The 22888-nt window shown below is 45.3% G+C and overlaps 1 protein-coding gene across 1 annotated transcript; it reads right to left on the reverse strand.

Annotated features, from left to right (window-relative positions):
* Positions 1-1674: 1674 nt before the first annotated feature.
* On the reverse strand, positions 1675-14743 carry zgc:195001 (uncharacterized protein LOC567531 homolog). Its single transcript, XM_064314578.1, has 5 exons — positions 14629-14743; positions 5100-5132; positions 4643-4705; positions 2689-2831; positions 1675-2359 (listed from the first exon to the last, which is right to left on the reverse strand). The coding sequence occupies exons 1-5, from the start codon at positions 14648-14650 to the stop codon at positions 1949-1951; spliced, it is 672 nt and encodes a 223-aa protein (XP_064170648.1). The 5' UTR covers positions 14651-14743; the 3' UTR covers positions 1675-1948.
* Positions 14744-22888: the final 8145 nt, after the last annotated feature.

Below are 22888 nucleotides of genomic sequence, written 5' to 3' on the forward strand. Positions count from 1 at the left end.
TCAGCCGGTTTTGGTTATTTTGTTTCTGAGGTCGTGTAATATTGAGTGTCTTATAATAGTAATGACAATAATTAATTTTTTGGCTGCGGTTCAATCATTTGTCCTTAACTTTTAAGTATTAAAAGAAAAAATATATGTTTTCTTCACAACTAAGTTTGGTGAGTCCAGCCATTATTAAATAATAACTAGTCAAACAAAGTTTGTGTGGAAAACGTGTAACCCTTGCTTTTAATTTTAAGTCAAAGTTACGGTCAAATGTTGATCGAATGCAGACCAAAGTTTCTGAATTGATGTATGAGAATCTTGATGTTTAATTCGGTCCCAAGGCATAGTCAAATATTAATGCCTCCAGTTTTCATATCGTTGTCCAATACACTTTTCAGCATAGTTGTGTGAAAACCCAAAGCTTTCCATTTTTAAGCGATGTTAAGATGAGAGCCTGACATTGAGGCTTAGCAGATTTTAAAGCATGCAGTACCTCAGATCTCCAGCAGAGGCTCTGTAACACTGAGAAAAGCCACGCTGAGCCAGAGGAAGGCAGGAGTCCCATCATGCAATCTGCTATGAGCAGATGTGCATTCATTTGCATTTCTTGCGTCAACGATGTTGAAATCTGTCTCTGTGTAATGGACCTCTGATTTTAAAAAAATATTTTCTAAATTTTCTCCAACTGAAATCTCGTTTTTTCCCAGTTTTATTCCTCATTTGGCTCATGTCAAATGTTTTCTGTCACAATCAGATGCTTGGTATCCACAGAGAAGAATTTAAGTCTATGCATAATAATGATTCTCTATAGAAAATACATTTTTAAAAGGCAGATTCAATAGTATTTTCTTCCTAATCCTGTATACAGTGTAATCCTATGTTATAATATGTATTTTACAACAGGAATAGCACTGTAATTTGCAGTTCTTTCTTCCGTCAAAGTCAGACCCTGGATAGGCCAATAGGACAGTTATCCTTTGCATATTTAAATTGACACAATTCTTTGGCTTCCTGTTCATACATAAGAAAAAGCAATTTAGATAAGTGTCCATTCTTGGTTAGCCATACATTTTTTCAGAGCAGTGCTACATGTTATGCAAGTGCTGAAAATTTTAATTTTGCATCATTTTGTCATTCAGAACAAGTCAAGGTAAAGAAATATGAGTGATATTCTACCAGTGTTATTACAAGTTTAAACCATGCTCTACAAAAATCATCTGTGTAAACATATTCACATTACACACCTTGTCATATCTTCCTGGCAACTGCAAAATCAAACAGACCCATTCTGCATGTGAAATGGGAATCAGGCTAAAAGCTGTTAAAAAAAGAAATTAGTCCAAACATGCAAAGTCAAATATCTGATGATCCACACCCATATGACAGAATATTACCCAATGCACAATGAATGGTTCATAAATTCATATTTATTCATAAACTTAATTTCCCAAAAATGTGGATACATTCATGAATACTGGCACTTCAGATACAAAACAGCAGTTTCTCCAATTTCCATAATTTTACCAACACAATTTTAAAATAGTATATCTATCATACATAGATAGTAATCTACTGTAATCTGTAATTATACTGTAGCAAGAATACCAAACAGTGATAATGGTAGTAAATATAACAGCCATATACTTTGATCACCATCATTGTAATCACTATTTATTTATTTTTTTAGAGGAGGAATTAGAAGAATGCAGTTATTAAAACAGGGGAAAGAAACACCCTTCTGTCATTCCATAAATATCTGCATACTCTCCATACTATCCCCGTCCCCCATATATTTTACATTTTTTAAAACGTTTTTTATTTTTCATTTTCTACCCTTTCCCCCAGCCAATCAGGACTCCGCCTCACTACCCTCCCTCCGCAACTTAAACACATCTTTCCCCCCTTCCTTCCTTCCTTCCTTCCTTCTCTCACTCTTTCTCTCCTCCCCCTCCCTCTCCCTCGCTCACTCTGCTTTCTTCCGGATCCAGCAGTGGGAGTTGGTCCCCACCCAGAAGCCCGGGAGGAGGCGCTCCTTGAAGGAGGCCTTGTACCTGTGGAGCAGCTTGGCCTCCTTCTGCGCCTCCTCCTCCCCCGTCACGGCGAAGAAGCTGAGGACGCCGGCGGGCTGGTCCAGGTACACCCCGATGACGGGGGTGAGCGGCGCCTCCACGTCCACGTTCTCGCTGTTGTGCCAGGCCTGGTAGCAGGTCCCCGCCCAGCCCACCCCCCAGGAGCCCTCGTTCTCCCCCAGGCCGCACGGCCCATCCTGGGCCTTGCGCCCCACACCCTCGTACATGGCCCCGATCACCACCCAGCCCGAAAACTCCACTTCCCAGTAGCCCCGGATGCCCCAGAGGCCCTCCTTGCACAGCACCTGGGGAAGGGGGAGGGAAGGGAGGGAGGGGGAGAGGGACTCAGGAGGCAGGCGGGGGTCACTGAAAACACCTGCATGCAGACAGGCAATCTCCTCATTTGGATCTGGTTGCGAGTTCATTTTGATAGGTTGGTCCAACAAGGCACACGGATGATCCAGCACATTGCCTGAAAGTGGCTTGATGAAAAACAGGAAGTGGCAGCGCAGGCTAGCCCGGCGTTAGCACGGCGGTGGAGACACGGCTAGCCAGACTAGCCTGGTTAAATGAGGCTTCTCAGACGGATAAGTGGTAAGTGAATGAAGCAGACGCTCTGACGGGCGGGGCTGACCTGTGGCGAGTGGTCGAAACGCTCGGGCCTGTTGGGGTACGGGCACACGGACTCGTCTTCCTTACGCGTCACCTTGCTGCCCCCTTCTGAAATCCACAGCATCTTCTGAGCTGTCCTGTCATCCAGGCAGAGAGGAAGCCAGTCTGGGGGGGGAGAGCGGGGGAGGGGGAAGGGTGGAAAGAGAGAGAGGGAGGGGCGAAGAGAGAGAAGGGGGAGGGAGGGGGGAGATTATGCCATAAATAAACAAATAAAATGGTTATACCAAATAGGATTCGACTCAAAATATTTGAATCTAGTAAATGAACCAATTGCACTATATGGCAGAAAAGTGTGAGGTCCACTTACAAGATTTTGCAAATTGGGATAAGCACCCAACTGAAAACCTGCATGCAGAGTTCTGTAAAAACTTCATCCATGTACAGAGAAAATCACCAAACAATGCATGCAGGCTAGAATGAGCCGATATCTCCTACTCATTAACACTCAAAAAGAGCCATTAAATTCTGGAAAGATCTAAAAAAAAAAAAAACAGCGACCCCCATTGACCATTACAAGGCCCTGAAATGCCAAGAACTGAGCCCAGAGAAGAGCCCTCTCAACAGCCCTGTTCCAAATAATCCAATTAGAATGAACCAAACCATCACACAACAAAAACAAAGTTACATTATTTACTGGAAAACTCAAAACGATCAAAGCAAATTGGCATGTTATTTGGCCCTAAACTGAGAATTAATTGTGGAAGACCATCTGACCACAGTGGAAAAACCACAAGGAAACCACTGAGGAAGTACAGACTCAGCGAGCACAGCCTGGCGACGGAGACAGGCCGACTCAGGCAGACCTGGCTGCCCAGGGAGGAGAGGCTGTGCTCCCACTGCAACAAAGAGCAGGTAGAGACAGAGCCGCACTTCCTCAAACCTACCCGAATTACTGCAAATTCAGATTCTCCTGGGAGAGGAACGGTGCTGCCAAAATTTGGCTGCACAATATGTAGCAACCTGCCACAGCTTGAGAGACAGCTGTGATCCTTAATGATCATTAAATATTATGCAAAATTGTCAATTTTTTAAAATTAATTATCATTATTCTACAGCTAATCATTTTTAGTTTTTAGTTTTAGTTATGTATTTGCATGTATTTGTTAAATGCTTATTTGTTTATATTTCATGACATATTGTATTGCAGTTTATGTATACATTCTAATGTGTTTTTTGTAAAGCATTGGCAACATATATATTGGCATACGTCATGCCAATAAAGCTTTTTCACTTTAATTGAATTGGAATTGAGTGAGAGGGAGAAATAAATACATTAACACCAAATCATGTAGGAAGAGGAAAGTTAAAATTAGTGAAAATTATCCTGAACAATATGTAAATACTTGCCACAGCCTGAGGGAACAGTTGTGACCCCCTAATGATCGTTAATTACTATGCAAAATGTATTAATGAGCCTTCTTCTCCTTTGGTTACATTAATTATTAATTAACATATTAATTAAGACATATTCCATTTTCATTTGTTCAATGTAATGTGCTAACTTAAAGCAGGGGTCCTCAGTCTTATCCAGAAAGGGCTGGTGTCGGTGGAGGCTTTGGTAAATGGTAAATGGACTGCATTTATATAGCACTTTTATCCAAAGCGCTTTACAATTGATGCCTCTCATTCGCCAGAGCAGTTAGGGGTTAGGGGCTAGGTGTCTTGCTCAAGGACACTTCGACATGCCCAGGGCGGGGTTTGAACCGGCAACCGTCCGACTGCCAGACAATCGGTCTTACCTCCTGAGCTATGTCGCCCCCCTTTTGTGCCAACCAAGCAGTTACACACACCTGATTCTACTAATCAACCACTTTGCTAGGCAACCCGATCAGTAGAATCAGGTGTGTAATTGCATGGTTGGAACCAAAGCCTGATACGTTTGGATGGACTGACCAAATGGAAAATCACTCTCTTACATTTCAGAAGATCCGCTCGGGTGGTGGGCTCAGGAATATTCGGCTCATAGACCGGAAGCTTCTCTGCGTGGAAGAGAAGAGGAGACAGAGGTAAGCCTGCCCTACTCACTGCACAGCAGCTACACATACACACACACACAGAAACAACACACACACAGAAACAGCACGCACACACACACACACACACACACACGCATACGCACGCAGGCACCACATGCACACACACAGAAACACAAATACGCACACACACACACACACGCACACACAAGCACACACACACACACAAGAGACCAGCTGTTTCAGAGAGAACGGCTTTTCCCAGAATGATTCTGAGTGACAGAAAGAACCGTGATTTCACAATCCAGTAACTTCAGTTTATGTGACTCACAAACACAGAAACATGCAGCCAAAAACGTTAGTATGAGTGGTATGTGCTGCAGAATTCCAGCCAATTTACCTGCTGCAGAAGCTCCAGATTTTGATTTCCTTCCTATAAAGAGAAGAGAAGGTTTCAATTAAATGCACAGACCTAGATTTTATTCTCATCCATTCTAAAACTGTGTTTACAAATAAATACAGTTATTAGCTTTTTAAAAATGTAAACAGCACTGTAGCCAGTACTGAAGCTGCTGTGCTTAGGCTGCTGGCTTTGTAATTTTGAAGACCAGCGCATTTAGCTATGAGCCAACATTAAGGACAGATGTTGACTGAAGAAAGTGACAGTATATGCACGATGGTGGTCTCATATGAACAGATACAGGCTTGGCTTAAGGCGTGTGAAGGACAGGAGCTTTTCGCCAGCATTTATCATCAAGCGCAATCCGCAAAGTGGAAGGATCGAGTTACTTCTGGGGCTGGCACCGGGCTAGGCCTCGTGTCCTTCGCAGGACACCGTAATTCCGTGAGTTAGGCCATTATTCTTATCCTTTCTCCGTCACATGCTCTACATCATCCTTTGGCATGTGCGCTATGCAGTGCTTTAGGTGTTAGCAGTGCTTCATGTAGTTTGCTCATACCAGCCCAGCTTAGAATTACCACTTAAACGCATGCCTTGCCTAAAATTACATGCGCTACACGCACACAAATCACAGTGCTTTTGACAGAGAGGGGGTGGGGGGTGGGGGGAGGATATTTAGAGGACATTTTAGTTTAGTGTTTTTCGTGGTGTTTTGTTTAGTGTTTTCCATCTCCCTATCTCCCTATTCCTCTTGCGCAAGTTCATCTTTTTTTTTTAGGTGTGCTAGCCTAGCATCTTTATTTCAGCAATGTAATGTGCTCTTAAATCCTTCCTGGTAAAATAAAGGTTAATTTAAGATTTTAAATAAAACCAAGAGCAACATTCTGCTGCTACTAAGAATCTCTCACTGTTTTCTCTCTGCTCATTGGCTCATTTTACTCACATAGTAGAATATTGAGCTTGATGACTTATTTAATTTCTGTTTGACAGCAAGCAACAACAGCGAAGGCTGCACAGAAGAGCATAAAACCAGACCCACTGACTGAGCCACTCAGCGCAACCGTAAATTCACGACGACCGTGGCACTGCAGCAAATTCCTGGGAGGCTTTGCGACATGTGCTGCCTCTTCCGAGCAACCGACTGTCAGCACCCCGCGAGCCTGTTAATGTACGGTTGCGGAATTGTTTGTAAAAGCTCTCGGTAACATTTAAAGACTGTAAAGCGTCGTAAATACAATCACTGGAAACCGCCTGCCAGTCCGCGATTTAACTACAGATGTGCCGAAGCCAGGAGGGAGCACGGGGCGCCGCGGTCTTCCATTACCGCTGTTTTAATTTAGAAACTCCCCGACCGCTTCAACCGTATGGATTTCGCGAGCCGCAATGATCTCCTAGGTGACGTACAGTTTGCGCGAGTGGCAGGTTGTGGTTTACCCCCCCCCCCCCCCTCCCAGATTGGACCATGTGAGTACCAGGGCCAGAGGCAGGTGAATAACCAGCCCTGTGTGTAACCGCGCAGAGAGGCGATAATGCTCGCGCGGTGGTGGCGAGTGAAGAAGGGGTGATGTGCCTCGCACCTGTAACCGTGGAAACAGTGTTAATAGGAAAAAAAAACCCTTTAACGTCAATTAAATTAACATCCAAGGCTTTTAGGGCAGTCATTACAAACAGATTAGATCTCCAAGGCAATGATAAAGGACTACATAACCAAGACTAAAGGATATACTGTAATGCAATTTGCACCAGATTACAACCGAGCTTTGCGGGGTCAGCTTCCCGGCTTAGAAGATTTAGAGTACCAATACGCTGGAACATTTAAAGGGGTTTACTTTGAGTGTTACCCAGTGAACATTCTGCGTATCCACATTTACAACACATTTAAAAAAATGCTTTTGTATTGCATTTGCTACGAGCTGTAAACTACCCATTTCCCTCGTACCTCATCCAGGGAGTCAGGTCTTAGTTTTTGTGAGGCTTGATTTCTTGAATTGATGTTGAATTAATTTGGCAGTGTAGCATTCCATGTAACTCAAAGGATGTTAAGAGAGTAAGCTACTGTATATGTTATGATGCTCACTCACTTTGTGTTTGCCTGGACGCACTGAATTGTAGTATTGTATTGATATTACATTACATTTATTTGGCAAACGCTTTTGTCCAAAAGGACGCACAATAAGTGCATACAGAAGGTTATTGGAATAACTACAAAACACGGGTCCGATAAGGTACAATACTCATTTTGTAACAGATAGCCATGAACACGTTACGTCCAGTTCATACAGTAAACATAACTCTGACCTAACCACACTAGGAGGCATGACAAGCTACAACGTCAAGGTAATGATACAAAGTACAATATAAGTGCTGGATGAAGGTACATGTGTAACATGAAAGAGGGGGATTTAAGTGATATAAATGATCTCAGTGGTGAGTGGTGATAGATACTTAGTCCAGGTATAGTCTGAAGACTTTATATTATATTATTTATTGGACTATATTATTCCCTATAAGCATAGATTCTATGCCATGGCCATAAAATGGCATATGTTCTCCCAGCACTAACTCAGAAAGGACCCTCTGCCTAACGTTTGACCGAGGATGGATCACTGCTGCTACGCCTTTGCGCGGACGCACGCCGGACAGCTGGGCCACAGTGGCGTGAGGACCGCGTGTCCTCGGTGCAGCGGGACGCGAGCCGCCGGAATGGCCGGTACACGCCCCCCCGCCTGGAACACACACCTGAACACGTGAGAACTCAAGTTTCCACATGACTCGTTCACGGCCAGGCCTTCTCGGGTGGCAAGAAAGCGCGTCTTTGTGGCGGCCACCCGATAGCCTCGAGAGTTCAGCTCCAATGCTTCTTCTTGACAATCCATGACTCTGCCCGCCTCGGCGGTGTTGACACCTCCGGGTAGCTTGTCGGGGACAGGTGGCACTTTGGTCATAACAACCGCACTGCTCTCCAGCTCCTCAAACCCTGTCTGTCCTTTTTCGGAATGCTGACTTTCTTCAGAATTCTGGGAAGAGTCCTTTTTTGCGACGAAGGCCTTGCCACGGGACGGGGAGAGAGGGGCGGAGAACGTGCTCATCACCAGGTCACCCTATGGCTGAAGGCCCAAATGAGGCTGCCATCTTCAGCACGCCGCTCTCTCCAGAGAGAACCCACAAGCATAAATGCACCCTCTTTACGCAGATCCCCAATAGGCACTACCGAGTTAGGGGACACCCATACTGGGGTCCACATGTGAATGGATTTGCAAAGAGAACATCACATCCCCTCCCCCACCTCCCTCGCGACCGTAGACACTCTCTGGAGGTGCTTTGACACGTCGAGTTTTAGAGCATCAAGTCTGGTTCGTCTCAGCAGATCGTGGACTGGCGCTGTTCCTTCTGGTAAGATAAGGACCCGGATGCGGTGGTGCGCAGACGTCTGAGACGGCTTGTGTAAATCCCTGAAAATCCGAAAAACGTTGAAACGGTCTCTGGTTTGCTGACGCTGTAAGACTAGTCTGGCGCCACCGGCAGCCATCGATACCCACTGCCATGGCAACACGAGTTGGCAGAATGGGCAGACTGCTAGCCCCTCCGCAGAAAGGAATTCATGGTTGAGAAGAAAGAAGCTTGGAGGACAGCCTGAGCAGGCAATACCTCCTCAAAGGCACCCTGAACCACACAGAGGACCGGAGGGACGTGCGTCCACGTAAGGCGGAATGTTCCGGAGACATGGGGCAAAGACCGTGTTTACGATTACACCCTGTGACACGTTGTTACAAGTTTATTGATTCCAAAATTGGGCACAGTTACAAGACATGCCCCCTGTGCAAACAAATTCCTGACAAAAGAAGGTCCTGGCATTATTAAAGCTACAGGCAGAACTTAGAAATAGAATTTTGCTGCAATGAGGGTTTTCCCTAAATAACCCAGCATGGAGCATCCACAGTGCCCGGCATGGTCGCCCCTGCACAGAGACACTCGATGACTGGAATGGACACTATGCTGGGGCCGCGCAGTGCTGAGACAGCGTGTGGAGCGGTGCGGCGTAACGCTCGCCGTGGCGCGGAGATCGATGTCCAACCTGATGCCAGAAGGGACGCTACTCTGAGGGACGCGCTGAGCGATGGCACCTCCCCAACACAGCGCTCCCCTTAAAACGCACAGAGCCCCGCGGGCGTGCTGAGGCGTACCGGCGCATGTGCACGCTGCCGCGAGCTGCCCATAAAGGCTAAGTAAATAAGTAAAAGTGGTGTTGTGGAAGAGAGGGAGAGTGACTGAAGGTCATCCGAGCTTGGGACCCGATGAGGGCGATGACAGGTCACCCCATCAATCACCTCTCGGCTCCGCTCTCCCAAAATCCTCCCTTAAAGGGAGAGAGGGGAGTGAAGGAGAGGGGAGGAGGGGTTGTGAGGGTGTGAGAGGAGGGGCTGGGGAGACTGCAGAGCGGAGGAGTGTATTAGTAGGGAGTTTAAAAGGCTACAGGGAGCATCACAGAAAGGTCACGAGGAAAGAGTCAGAAATGTGTTTCCTGTAGCAGTTGTTCTGACAAGTAGTGTTCAAACTCAGATTCAAAGATTAGAACATCCAGAGACCTGTGAGCCAGACGTCCTTTTACCTGCATCCGGATGTTTTTATGCTGTTCTTTGACTGTTATTGAAGGAATTACAGCATGGTTCAGATGTGGAAAGGTGTGGTCGTATCAAAATAGAATCCTAAAATGAGAAAATCTCCCAAATATTATAAGCTAATCCTTATTTGTGGAGGTGCTGAACATCCATCCATCCATCCATTATTTATACCCGATTATTCCTGGGAGGTGCTGAAACCTATCCCAGCATGCATTGGCAAGAACATACCTTGGACAGCTCACCAGTCCATCGCAGGACACACACACACACTCCATTTCACTCACACCTAGGAGCAATTTAGACTCTCCAATTAACCTAACCTGCATGTGTTTGGGAGTAACCAGAGTACCTGGAGGGACACAGGGAGAACATGCAAACTCCACACAGAAAGGTAAAGGTACCTTCTTGCTGTACCGTGACGCCTGTGGTGCTGAACATAGGGTCCAACAATAAATATGAGTAGAAGCTGGCAAAACTCATAAGCTGATAAAAAATAACAATATTCTATTGTCACAGATGTGGTGAAAAATCAGAGGGATGGAAACGTGGTCTGTTTGACAGGGAAGAGGCGTGTTGCAGCAACGCTTATATTGTTATTATTAACGATGCTGGAAATTTGATTAAGTGCAGCCGTCTAATTTTCCACAGATAAGCACATGTTCATCAACCAGTTTGCAGATTCATGAACTTTATTTGTAGTTTTTCTCTCCAATGCGACCCCCCTGACCCTGAGTCGCGGCGATCTTAGGGAGGTGTTGCATAAGACAGCTGGGTAACCTTGTGATTATAGACACAGCCCAGGTTATTAAGAGGGAGCGAGAGAACGAGGCAGGAGAGATTGAAATTCCGCGGCTGACTGGACCTGATCTTTCAGGGAAATCCCCACGGCTCACAGAGAGATGAGTGGCAAAGCTCCGTTATGATGGACAGATGGATAAACAGACACTCAGAGAGATTGACTGGGAGACAGAGGAATATAGATGTAAACAAGGGGAACAGATGAGGGTAAGAGCACTGAGATGAATGGGGGGGAGTATTTCACAATTTCACATGCGTATTTGAAATGTGTATTTGCATGTGTGTGCATTAGTTCATTACCACAGTGGAAAAAACAAAGCAACCTACATCTCCAGCATTTTGGTTTTAGTTTCCAGACAGAATGTTCTGGAAGGTATTTCGTATTGTTTCGTTATTTTGTCAGAAGGGAGGTTTTAGTGTACTTTGGCTCATCGCTGCTGGCCAGCCATCAGAGAATGGCGCACTCGGCTACCAGACCCCCCCATGTGCTGGAGGCTCGTCCCTAAAAACGGAGACAAGCCACTGACCCCCGGCTGACAGGTGGGTTCGCGGTTCGAGCGTTTTTCCAGGTAAGGCAAACGACCCCCTGACGCTGCAGAAAAGTAGATTGTCGGACCGCGCTCGCGATCCCCGACCCCCGATGCGAGAAAATGCACCCGTCCGTATCGGGTTTGAGATGCCTGTGGGGGGCGGAGAGATGATCAGCATTGCCACCGAGTCACTGCCCAGCGGGGTCCCCGACAACAGGAGACAAGAGGAGGGCGGAGCCCGGGCTGCACATCGGCCCCGGTCACACGGTAACCAGGAGGAGACACACGCTCGGGAGGGGAACAAGACGAAACCGGCAAATGGACCAACGGAATGATTCATGGGTAAAAATAAAACGATGGGGAGAGGGAGGGGTGGATGAAAGAGGAACCGGGGGGACAGAGACATGAAAACAGTCCATCACGGGTGATTGGTTTAACGTGAAACAAAGTTCACAGATTGGTGGATGACTTGTCAAACGGGAAGTTACCTGAGATAAAGCTGGACCGACACAGTCAACAGGACGCTCTTTTCTCTGAAAGATGAAAATTCACCCTGCCCTGTCATTCTCGTGGTTATATTTGGCCTTAAATACTCAGAATTCTGGACCGCGCCACGCGGGCGCTCCGATAATTCTGAAATAAGAGCTTCCAGGCTGCCTTGTAGTCGCTGTCGGTAAATGCTGCGCTAAGTAAGTATAAATCAGGTGGCAAAATCAAGCCGGGGGGGGCCCTCCCAGAAATAAGAGGGCAGAGGTTCCCCCGGCTGGGGGATTGGGTTACTGTGGACCCTTTCGCTCTTCATTAACACGGGAGCCAGGGAGAGGAGGGCGGAGACCGAGAGCAATGTATGCACATTAGAGGGGAAGACAGAGGGGAGCGCATGAAAAAGAGCAGACGGGAGCAATGAGGGGAGTGTGCCAGTTTGGATTCGGGTTTTGGGACAATGGGCAGGAGCAACGTTTTCCCTGACGGTTCTTCAGGAAAAGGGGGGGGACGCGAAAAATATGACAAAAACTGGAATAAAGTGGAGGAGGGGGCAGGAATACGAGAAGAAAGAAGGTGCCAGGAGTGAAAAGAAGGAGAGAAATAGGAGAGGGACATGAAGAGAGAGGAGAAGTTTTCCAGGAAAGTGAGAGGAGAGAACTGATCGGGGTGGGAGAGGGCTCGGGGGGGGAGGGGGGGGGGGGGCGAGCTGAGGAGGAAGGAGATGTAGGGTGAGGGACATCAGAATCAGAATGTGGAGTGAGAGAAGGAGAGGTGAGTGGTTAACTGAAACTAAATATCCTGGTATGAAAAATAATCATCAGAAAATGCATAAATGTTAGGATAGCTGATGAATGGAGGAGAGTGAGTGTGTAACAACAAAATCTTGCTACTGAACACTAAAATAACACATGCTATAAATCGTCAACAGAAATGCTATGTGTGAAGATCTCAGTGCTAAGTTAGAGCCCTGCTACCGTGCTAAGGATCCCAGTGTGCTAATCATACAGAAACATGCTATGCTACCGTGCTAAGTACCCCTGGGAAGGGCCTCCCTGACCCAAGCAGGCAGACAGTCAGTCAGGGAGGCCCTTAGCATACTGATTAGCATGATTAGCATACTGGGATTCTTAGCACGGTAGCATAGCATGCTTCTGTTTGACATGGTAGCATAGCACACTTCTGTCTTCAGGGACATTAGAAACGGTATGTATTAAGCATCAACCACTCAAAACAACATCTGATCAGGACTGAATGGAGATACATAGCCTGGCTGTATATTAATAACATGAGAAGTGTAGTATGTGTTTGACATCGGCCACTGAAGGCCCTGTCTGATCAGTGCTGAATGGAGATTAATGACCTTGGTCGTATATTAAAAGCGCAATGTGGATGTGCTCCAGAAAACAGGAATGGATTACGAATCGCTCAGAGATTTCCCATTCCCTCACACCCTCCGTGACTGACGGGGAAAAGCCCGGGTCCTGTCAACCATTTGCGGGACACCCCTCTGACTGAATTTAACAGCTCAAGTAGAGACGGCCATGTCGACTGCAGAGGGTGGCTTTCAAGCTCAGAATACCTGTTATTTTTACTATAAATAGAGCCGCTTCATCAGAACTACAGCATCTTCAGTGGAAGAGTCTCTGCCGTGTCCCTTTTCTATGTAACTATTCAGTAGTAGATAAGATATCACAGGGGATATCATGAGTCTGTTTTCAATGGCTTTTCAGTGCTGACAATGTGTCCAAAAAGAAAGGTAACCAGTAGGTCTGTAGAAATTACAGAGATTCTGATTATGGGAGAGAGAGAGAGAGAGAGAGAGAGAGAGAGAGAGATAGAGGCATATGCGTACACTTGAAAAATTCTACCATATTCTGATCAGACAGATTCCAACACATGTTGGAACAGTTTGGTAAAATCACAATAAGTCTCACTGGTGCTCAAATAAGCACACTGAACACAGTACAGAGCTGATTGACTCTGTTTACTGTTTATTAACTGTAAAGAGAAAGTGGTTCAGTACACTGTGCACAAGCCGTTGTCACACTGTGAATTTAGCAGTACAAAGGGTCTGTATATTGCACATATTTCCCAGAGAGCTTTCACAAGATGTTTTCTTTACTCTTCTCTTTACTGGGCACACAGACCAGTATACCATTGCAATTCCGCACTCGTACTTTTGTGTGAATAACACACTGAACAGAGCGATCTGTCCTGATTGTGTAATTATGTTGGGTGAAATCTGCAGTTCCACTGCTGAATGCGGTCATCAGTGTTTGATTTCATTCCTGGATTGAGCAGGCGATTAATCTTTGCTGTAATCGGAGTCGCCAACCGCGATGAGTGTCGACATTGTGCGTCCTGCTCCTCTCTTTGGTCTTTTAGGGCAATGCACTGTGCATACAGTAAATGCAAACGGAACCATATTCTATCACCATGAAACAAAAGCGTCACGCTCTCTCTTTTCCAGTGTGTGTTTCTGTGGAGTGACTTCCATGGTCTGCGCAATACCGGTTTACCATGACTCATCCTCCAAGACTTTCCACTTAATATTAACATTAGCAAAGCTTCAGACTTGGTATCACTCTATTACGTTGCAAAATGTATCTATTGTATGTTCATATTACAGGGAGCGATAGCTAGCTCCACACTGAAATCTTCATCTGCATTTTATCTGTTCATCTGGCTACATAGCTGCAGGTAACAAGCTTTTTTTTTTGTTTTACTAACTGGGTACTCCAACAGTTACCCTTCTGGCATATTGATAATCTCATACTCTTATCATTTCAAATATTTAGTATTATCTCCTTGCGACTGTGATATATCTTCATATGATATGTGCTGAATCATCCAATTAATACAAAAACGCAACTGTGAACGCACTCTGTATCCCAGATGACAAAATGAATAGGGAATTGCCTCACCCGAATGTACCATCTGAAAACGTGATGTCATATTTAGACACACTGGCCATATTTCCTGCCCATTCCCTCAGACTGAGTGGTCAACTACACAGCAGCAGTTTATACAGTGTGTGTACTGATTAATGTGTGTGTGCGTTCCTACGCTTGTGGGTTGCGATTGGAGTCCTACCTGTTTTCTTAGGCTCGGGCATGATGCAGTCTGTGGGCACTTGAAGACAGGGTCTCCTAATTCGAGTGTCTGTCGGTCTGTCCGTCGGGGAAACTCTTATTCCCTCAGGAAAAAGGGGAGGGGGTGGTTGGGGCGAAAGGGAATGAGGGAAATAGAGGGGGGGGGGCTTGGGGATGGGTGGGTTGGTGGGCGGGGGGGACGGATGTGGAGGTGGCGTTGGGTTGGGCTCTGTCATCTGAGCCTCGTGAAACTGAAGCGTCTCTTTGAAAAAGTGGAAAGATGGAGGTGAGCATGTCCTGCTTCAGTATGTCTGATTGACCAAGGGGGCCACCCCTGTGCATCAATACCTCCCCTCCCCCAACACACAGACACACACACTGTTCCAGAATTCCTGCACCACACAGTTCTTTTACTAACGTGTTTACGGATGAGAGGAATTCAAACCTGTGTTCACCAACGATGCCAGCGGAACTCTGTGTAACAAAATTCAGTGTAATATTTCACAGTGTAATAGCCTCTAATGTTACATTTCTGTTACAATGTTCAGGGTAATGGTATTCAGTGTTACAGTTCTGTTACAATTATTTTACATATTATGTTAATTCTGTTATAGCCTGTGGCCTTAATGTAAGTAACAATGCAAAGTGTGAGAAAGCTGAGCTGAACATACTTCTGTGCCAAAATGTCTGTAAAATGTAGTTTAATACATATGTTTTAAGTGAAATGATTGCTGAAAGCCTCAAAAGACAGGAAATGAAATTGATCAGCCCAAACGCTAACATCAGCCTGCTCTCCATCAAATTGTATCAACAAAGATCTTTGACAACTGCTCCAGCTCTGTATATGTCTACTGTAATTCCAACAACATGTACTCACCACTGGGCAGATTGCTCAAGATTCAAACCTTCTCTCAAAGAGCCTAATAGACACACTCAGTTTAATTAGATTTAAATTGAGTTATGTTTGCACAAAAATGCAATATTTTAATGCTAATATTTTAGGGGGTGTCTACAAAATAGCAATGGTGTAACTTAGCTATTCTGAAATTGTTATTCTGTGAGCCCATGGCGATTGTTGTCCACCTGTGACAAGGTAGTGAGATTGGTTTCGGAAGGATGGAGATAATGAGATGCAAAAAAAAAACAGATACCGTGATCAGTATAATATTCAGTGCAAGGCGTAGTCATACACACCGTGCTCATCCAAACTATGGCAGGGGTGCGTAAATGCGCCCACAGGCGTGATGACAGCGGAACACAAAGAGGAGCCACAAGGTCAGTCAGCCAGTCAGGGGAGCCCTTTGTGGACCGTGAAGGTGCCGTTGGCAAGGCTGAAGAACCCTAAAATTAGACACATGGGTGTTTGTGTACCCCCTGAAAGCAGAGCGGGGGGAATTCCACAAACATCGCAGCGTCGATTTGCTTCACACACACCTCGGATCGCTGGGGTGTCGCATGGAGCGGACACAAGCCTCGTTCTCACACGCGTCCGCCGCTGGCTGTGTCACCTTGGCAACCCTCCATCTACTGCTGCCCCAATGACAGAGGGGACAAACCCTAAAGCTTATGGTGGACGTGATGAAACAGTAATATAATTAGGGCTCCTGAATGAGACCGTTATTATATTAACATCCCTATAATAATATTATTAATACATGATATATTCGGTAATACTTCTGGATACGTTCATTTAATTAAAACAACGAAGAAAGTGCAGTAAATATGAAGATATTAAATATGTAAATGCATTTGTTAGAAATTCGGTCTACAGCGGCTTAATAAAATATGGCCAGGCATTCTTAGTGAAGTCACCACTCAACGATTTCTAAAATAATTTTTTTCCCATTTTGGAATTTTTATTTATTTTGTTTGACTTTAATTTTATCAGGAAGTCCCACTGAGATGAAGGATCTCAACGCTGCGTTCCGTGGACGCCGTCGCCAAGGGAACGCTGATGTTCTCTGTCACTCTGGGTAAGAGCCTCTGCTGAGAGATGTAGTGTATGTAATGTAATGTAAATGAGATGTAATGTAAATGCTGTTGCACATATGGGCAACAGCACAACCCCACCGACAGTCACGGGCACAAAGGCGGATCAGCTTGGATCCAAATTTTTTCTTGGCATCAAAAAGAAAAACAAAAAAATGCTTGTTTCTAAAATAGAGTGTCTTAAAGGCTCCTGTATAGAGGCTGTGCAATGCAGGGCCTCTCCTATTAAAAAATTTTTTTTTACGTGATTTATTTTATGTGTACCCATGGTCTCCGACCCCCCTGGAGTGACTGATGGGGCAGGTGAATATGTAAATGAGGACGAGGCAGCGTTTCACACGTCCCCGTTTTGACTTTTAATGGAAACTCCTGCCGGTCGTAACCCGCGGGGTCCTGGGACCCGTGTACAACGAGGGCCACATTTCCTCCACAGGAGGAATTTTAATAGAGGACAGCTGTGCTTAACACCACCTCATAAGACAAGCTATGTTATGCAACTCTTGGTGCGCAAATTAATTCTGACTTACACAACCTATTATTTCATAATCCAAGTCAACACGCTTACTGCCCAAGCACAATGCGTGTATTATTTCCAAATTATCCTTAGCATCTGAAGCTCAGTGAGCCATTTGACATTATAGATTGATGCAGTCTGACCTTCTGTTCATCTCTCTGTTCTTCTTTCTGTGTGTTTACTGAACGTTCAGTCTGAGCTGCGAGTCTGACTGGAGAGCTGCAGTGTGAGAAGATGCAGTGGTGACCTCACCAGCTTCAGAGGAGAGCAGGTGCTAGTCTGCGCTCTCCCGGATCGATAGCGGAGCATTGTGGGAAATGAAGTGATTGTGTGCAGACAGGTCACCCCAGCTCCACATCAATGCTGATGAAAAGGCGCAGTCACCGGTTTAGCTACATATAATAAAACTAGTAGTTTAATTTTTGCTGCAGTTTGATGGTAGCTGTTGTGTGTATAGTTTATGAAATGAGATGAAACTGTATCACACTCCATTGAGATGTGATTGGTTAACACAGTAGGAGGCATTGCAGACATCTGATCGACAGTTTTTATAACAGTATAAGAATGATCATAAGCATGATATTGCTCTCTTGCAAAGTGGCTGGATTACTGTACACCCTGTGATGTTGGATGTTAAATACCAATGATTTCAGCAAGTAAATTAAGATTATTTTTGTTATACAGCTGTGTTCTTTAACCTAGAAACTTGACAGTAGTTCAACTTCTTTCAGTGTGAAGTAATTGGAAGGTTGTGCAACTACGATTACAGCGTAGTTATACTCCTGTGTTACTCGAATCCTCTATTCTTAAATACACGAAGCTCCTATTGGTAACAATTGCGGCTAATTCATGAGGATGTCAGGTAAAAAGGGCTCCATGGCCATTGTGTAGTTCTTGGTCAGTCTCTTGCAGAATAGTTTCCCCAACACTGACAGTCACTGCAGTGATAATGACAGAGTAGGCGGAGTCGGACTGGGGTGATTGACAGGGCCGTGACCTTTCCCTTCGCGGGCGCTCGGTGGCTGAGGAGCGAAGGAACACGTGAGCACCGAGCGCAGCGGGGGCTGTCACTATACAGCCTGTCAATCAATCAAATGCGGTGCTCTGAAAAGGATACGTGATGAGCAGCCGGCTTGGGCCAATCAGCAGTCACACCTTTGCTGAACCTCCTTGATACTTTATGACGTCCAGCCCCCTTTTGAAGGGTCCTGCCCACATTAGGAATTAAGGGAGTGGGAACTTCTCCCCTCCTGTATTTAAGGTAGCAGTTCTTCTCTTTCCTAGTAGTGACATCAGTGCCCAAACGGTTGAATGTAACCACAGATTATTTGGACCAACCAGATACTGAACACCGCATTTTTAACAATAAAAGTTCTCACTCTTGTGTTTTGGCAATTGATATGTTCAGTGTATTGGTATATCTTGGTATACTGAATATACATAAAGGGACATGACCAAGAACTACGCAGAGGCCATGGATTCCTTGTCCATGGATTCTTCATGAATTAACTGCAATTTTTTGCAACTGAAACTCTTATTACCAACCAGAGCTTCCTGTATATTAAAGAACAGAGGATGTGAGTAACTCTGGAGCTGCCTGTAGGGTCTTTTTAAATAAATCTATAACAATATAATAAAGTGCTATAACAGCATGACTGAAAAACCTGGTGTCCCAGGTATAGTCTATCAAGGAAACAAATGTGGCTGTGACAGGAGTAACATTCACAAATGAATCTTCTAGAAAAAGCAAGACCAGTTATAACATTTCTCCTATTCATTTTCCCTGGGAAAATATTCACTGTACACCGCGCCAAAAGTTTATAATGAGAAAAAAAAACATTCAAAAATAACCATCCCCAAACAAACTTCACCGACAGATGAGTGTGTCAACAGTGAGAGGCCACGGCAACCACACAACCAAACGAATCAATAAATGCGCGAGGGCAGGGAGTTGATTCCATTTTGATTCAATTCAACACAAAAAGAATCGCAATTCGATTCATGAATCCAGAACTGAATGAATTGAGACTGAGATTCATTGACCACGGATGCACGAATCTAAGAGGTAAAGCTAATTCTCTGAACTCCTCTTCTCCTGCTGAAAGGAGACAGTCCATCAGGCAGTTTGTTTTTTGAGAGATAACAGATATCAGATATCCTTCGGAGCAAATCATCCAGCCTTGCCTAAATGGTTCCGTCACTGCCTTGTTGCATGATAACCTTGTTCCGGAACATTCATAAAATTCATTGGGAGTTACAATGAAACCAATAGCATGTTTATAACAGGATTTTATGCTATGTAAAAATTGTATTGAGGTTTTGCATACATTACAAATGGCAAAGCCACTTGCCTTCCTCCAGAAATACAAAACCAAAGCTGTAGTTTCATCTTAAAACATATTGAAAAGAAAAATAAAATGAGCTTCATCCCACCATTCTCCCTTGCCCTATGCCACACCTCACCATTACCCAATTACCCAGACCAACAGACAGGCAGACAGGCAGGCAGGCAGGCAGACTGAGAGACAGAGAGACAGACAGATAGACAGGCAGACAGACAGACAGAAAGACAGGCAGGTAGGCAGATAGACAGAGAGACAGACAGACAGACAGACAGGCAGGCAGGCAGGCAGGCAGGCAGGCAGACAGGCAGGCAGGAAAACTGGTTGAGAGATAGATTAGTAAGGGCAGGACATAGGGTAAAATTTATGGTACAAAGTAACTGAGAGACAGGCAGGACAGGACATAAAATTTGGGTAATACCTTAGGGTATATAAGACATAGTGAGAGAATATGCTGGGCTTGATCTGAAAAGGGCTGGGAATGCCAAATGCCGTACACATGTACATGAAAGGATATGATAATATTTATTAATGACCATATCTCGTTACCATCATCACTTAGAATGAAGTGTGTATGAGTGTGTATATGGGGGGGGGGGGGTAAATGCCTGGCATGTAGTGTGTATGTTCTGGATTTCAAGTGATGGGAATAGTGATCTTAATTCCACTGGACAGCTGTACATTCCCAGTCTTGCTTTCTTTCTTCCTTCCTTCTCCTTCTACCAATCCCTCGCTCCACAGTCCTCCTTTTCCTCTTTCTCTCGGTTAGCACTGGGGCGTGAAAAACCGGTAGCACTGCACAAACCGTCAGTCGCGGGATGGCTAAGGCAGCTGCCCCCCCCTTCCCCCTTCTCCCCCCACCCCCACATGGGCTTCTACCACGGTCACCAAACAGCGAACCCCCTGGAGGTTCTAAAAGACGACCCAAAACCGAGAAGGGAACGAGAGCGCGATCCAAGCCGGTGAAACTGCATTACGTAACGGCTCCTCCGCGGGAGCTGATACAGACCCTGAGGTGGACTCTTATTTCCACCCTCCTGCTGGGAGGAGCCTGTTCCTGCTGCCAGAGGTATTCCTGGACCCAGTCACCTGATCGATGTGTTTGTGCCCCTCAGATATACTCCTCCCTTTTCATCCTGCATGTTTGGAGAAGAGCGTTCTGGAGAGACTGGCTGGGGCTGCGTTCAGGAACCGTCTCCGGGCAGGAGAGCTGATCTAGGATCAGTTTAGCCGCTTAGAGCATAACGGACCAGGTTAGGATGTGTTCTGGAAAGCTGATCCTAGATCAGCTCTACTATTGCAAGGGAAGGTCATGCCTGCCAAACCTTCTGGTACACTTTAAAGAAGCTATCAAGTGTTTTAATTATAACAAGGCTTATGATATTATATGCTTAGATTTCCAAAAGGCATTTGATAAGATGAGACGTGTTAGTAAAATCAAGACAATAGGAATTAGAGGATGTATTTCAGAGTAGATTTGGAATTGGCTACAGGGTAGAACACAAAGAGTTGTAGTAGGAGGGATATTATCTGAGCAGGGAACTGTTGGAAGTGGAGTTCCACAAGGATTGGTGCTGGGACCATTGCTTTTCCTCATATATATTAATGACCTTGACAGGGACATATAAAGTACATTAGCCAATGATACAAAACTGGGACGCCCAGCTAATAGTTTGGAATCTACTAAAGTACTCCAATAATATTTAAATACAATCCAGAATTGACTAATTAAATTCAATATAGCCAAATATAAAGTTCTGCATGTGGGAAAATAAAAACATTTGGCAGGATTATTTTATGGGAGGAACAAAATTGGAAGGTGCTCAGTTTGAAAAAGACTTCAGAGTAATGGTTCATCAAAGCCTTTCAGGTTCTAAGCACTGTAGCAGTAAAAAAGGCCAACGGGATGCTGGGATATATAGCCAAAATTATTGAGTATAAATCCAAGGAAGTTATACTTATCTTTATACAATAAATTTCGTAGACCACACTTGGAGTATTGTGTGCAGTTCTGGGGACCGTATTACAAAAAGATATAGAGGCTCTGGAAAAGGTTCAAAGAAGAGCAACCAAATTATTTCCTGGTTTGAAAGATAAAAGCTATGAGGAAAGACAAAAGATGCTTAATCAATTCAAGCCCAGTGAAAGGAGACCCAGGGGTGATTTGACTGAGGCTTTTAAATTCATAAAGGGAATTAACAAAATGAACTACAAGAGATTCTTCAGGTTGCGTTCTGATATGTTATAATATATTAATGTGTTCTTAATGTCTGTGGCATGATGAACGAGAATTAGCTCACTTCAAAATCTCAGTAAGATCATAAATCAGGCGCAACAGGTGGGTTAATGCTGAAATCAGACGCTAGCGCGATGCTCTGTGTGAGAGCGGTGAATCCATAACTCCCGATGGCATCTACACACGGCTATGTATACCGCCCCCCCCCCCCCAGGCCACTGACACACTGACATATCTCTTTACTAACAAATGAGCACACATTTCTCCGTTGGCTCATTCAAACTCTCCTCTTTCGGACAGCTGTTCTCACCACCCCCTGCGCCTCTCGCTCCGGAGTTACCGGGATGGAGCGGCAGGTGTAGCAGGGTGGAGGGGGGGGGGGGCGGGGGCAGGGAGAAGAGGGGCGACAGGACGGAATTCAGCAGGCCTGTGTTTACACTGCTTCGGGGCTTTTCTGAGAAAAGGGGCTCGGTCACCTGGTTTGGGGGAGTCAGCTGGGGGGGGGGGGGGTAGGATACGCCCGGGATGGTCAGGGCGTACGGCAGAGCTCGGGGGAAATTGCACTTTTGTATGTCGCTTTGGATAAAAGTGTCTGCTAAATAAATGTAATGTAAAATGGGAGAGACGGGCAGGGGGGACCTGTGTACAGATGATGGAGGTGACATTTGAGCAGACAAACGGATTTGGCACCCTGATTCAGACAGACAGACGGATCTGACAGAGCACTGACTCAGACACGACAGACAGACGGATCTGACAGGGCACTGATTCAGACGGACAAACGGATCTGACAGGGCACTGATTCAGACAGACAGACGAATCTGACAGAGCACTGACTCAGAGAGACAGACAGACGGATCTGACAGAGCACTGATTCAGACAGACAGACGAATCTGACAGAGCACTGACTCAGACAGACAGACGAATCTGACAGAGCACTGACTCAGACACGACAGACAGACGGATCTGACAGGCACTGATTCAGACGGACCAACGGATCTGACAGGGCACTGATTCAGACAGACAGACAAATCTGACAGAGCACTGACTCAGAGAGACAGACAGACGGATCTGACAGGGCACTGATTCAGACACAGATGAATCTGACAGAGCACTGATTCAGACAGACAGATGGATCTGACAGGGCACTGATTCAGACGGACCAACGGATCTGACAGGG

This window comes from Anguilla rostrata, chromosome 17 (assembly GCF_018555375.3).
Source record: "Anguilla rostrata isolate EN2019 chromosome 17, ASM1855537v3, whole genome shotgun sequence".
Lineage (NCBI taxonomy): Eukaryota > Metazoa > Chordata > Actinopteri > Anguilliformes > Anguillidae > Anguilla > Anguilla rostrata.

Coding starts and splice junctions, on each gene's coding strand:
- zgc:195001 (XM_064314578.1), bottom strand. CDS start 14,650: ATGCCCGAGCCTAAGAAAACAG. Junction 2,832..4,642: donor CCGAGCGGATCTTCTGAAAT/GTAAGAGAGTGA, acceptor CTCCCCCCCCAG/ACTGGCTTCCTCTCTGCCTG. Junction 2,360..2,688: donor GTTTCGACCACTCGCCACAG/GTCAGCCCCGCC, acceptor CCCCTTCCCCAG/GTGCTGTGCAAGGAGGGCCT.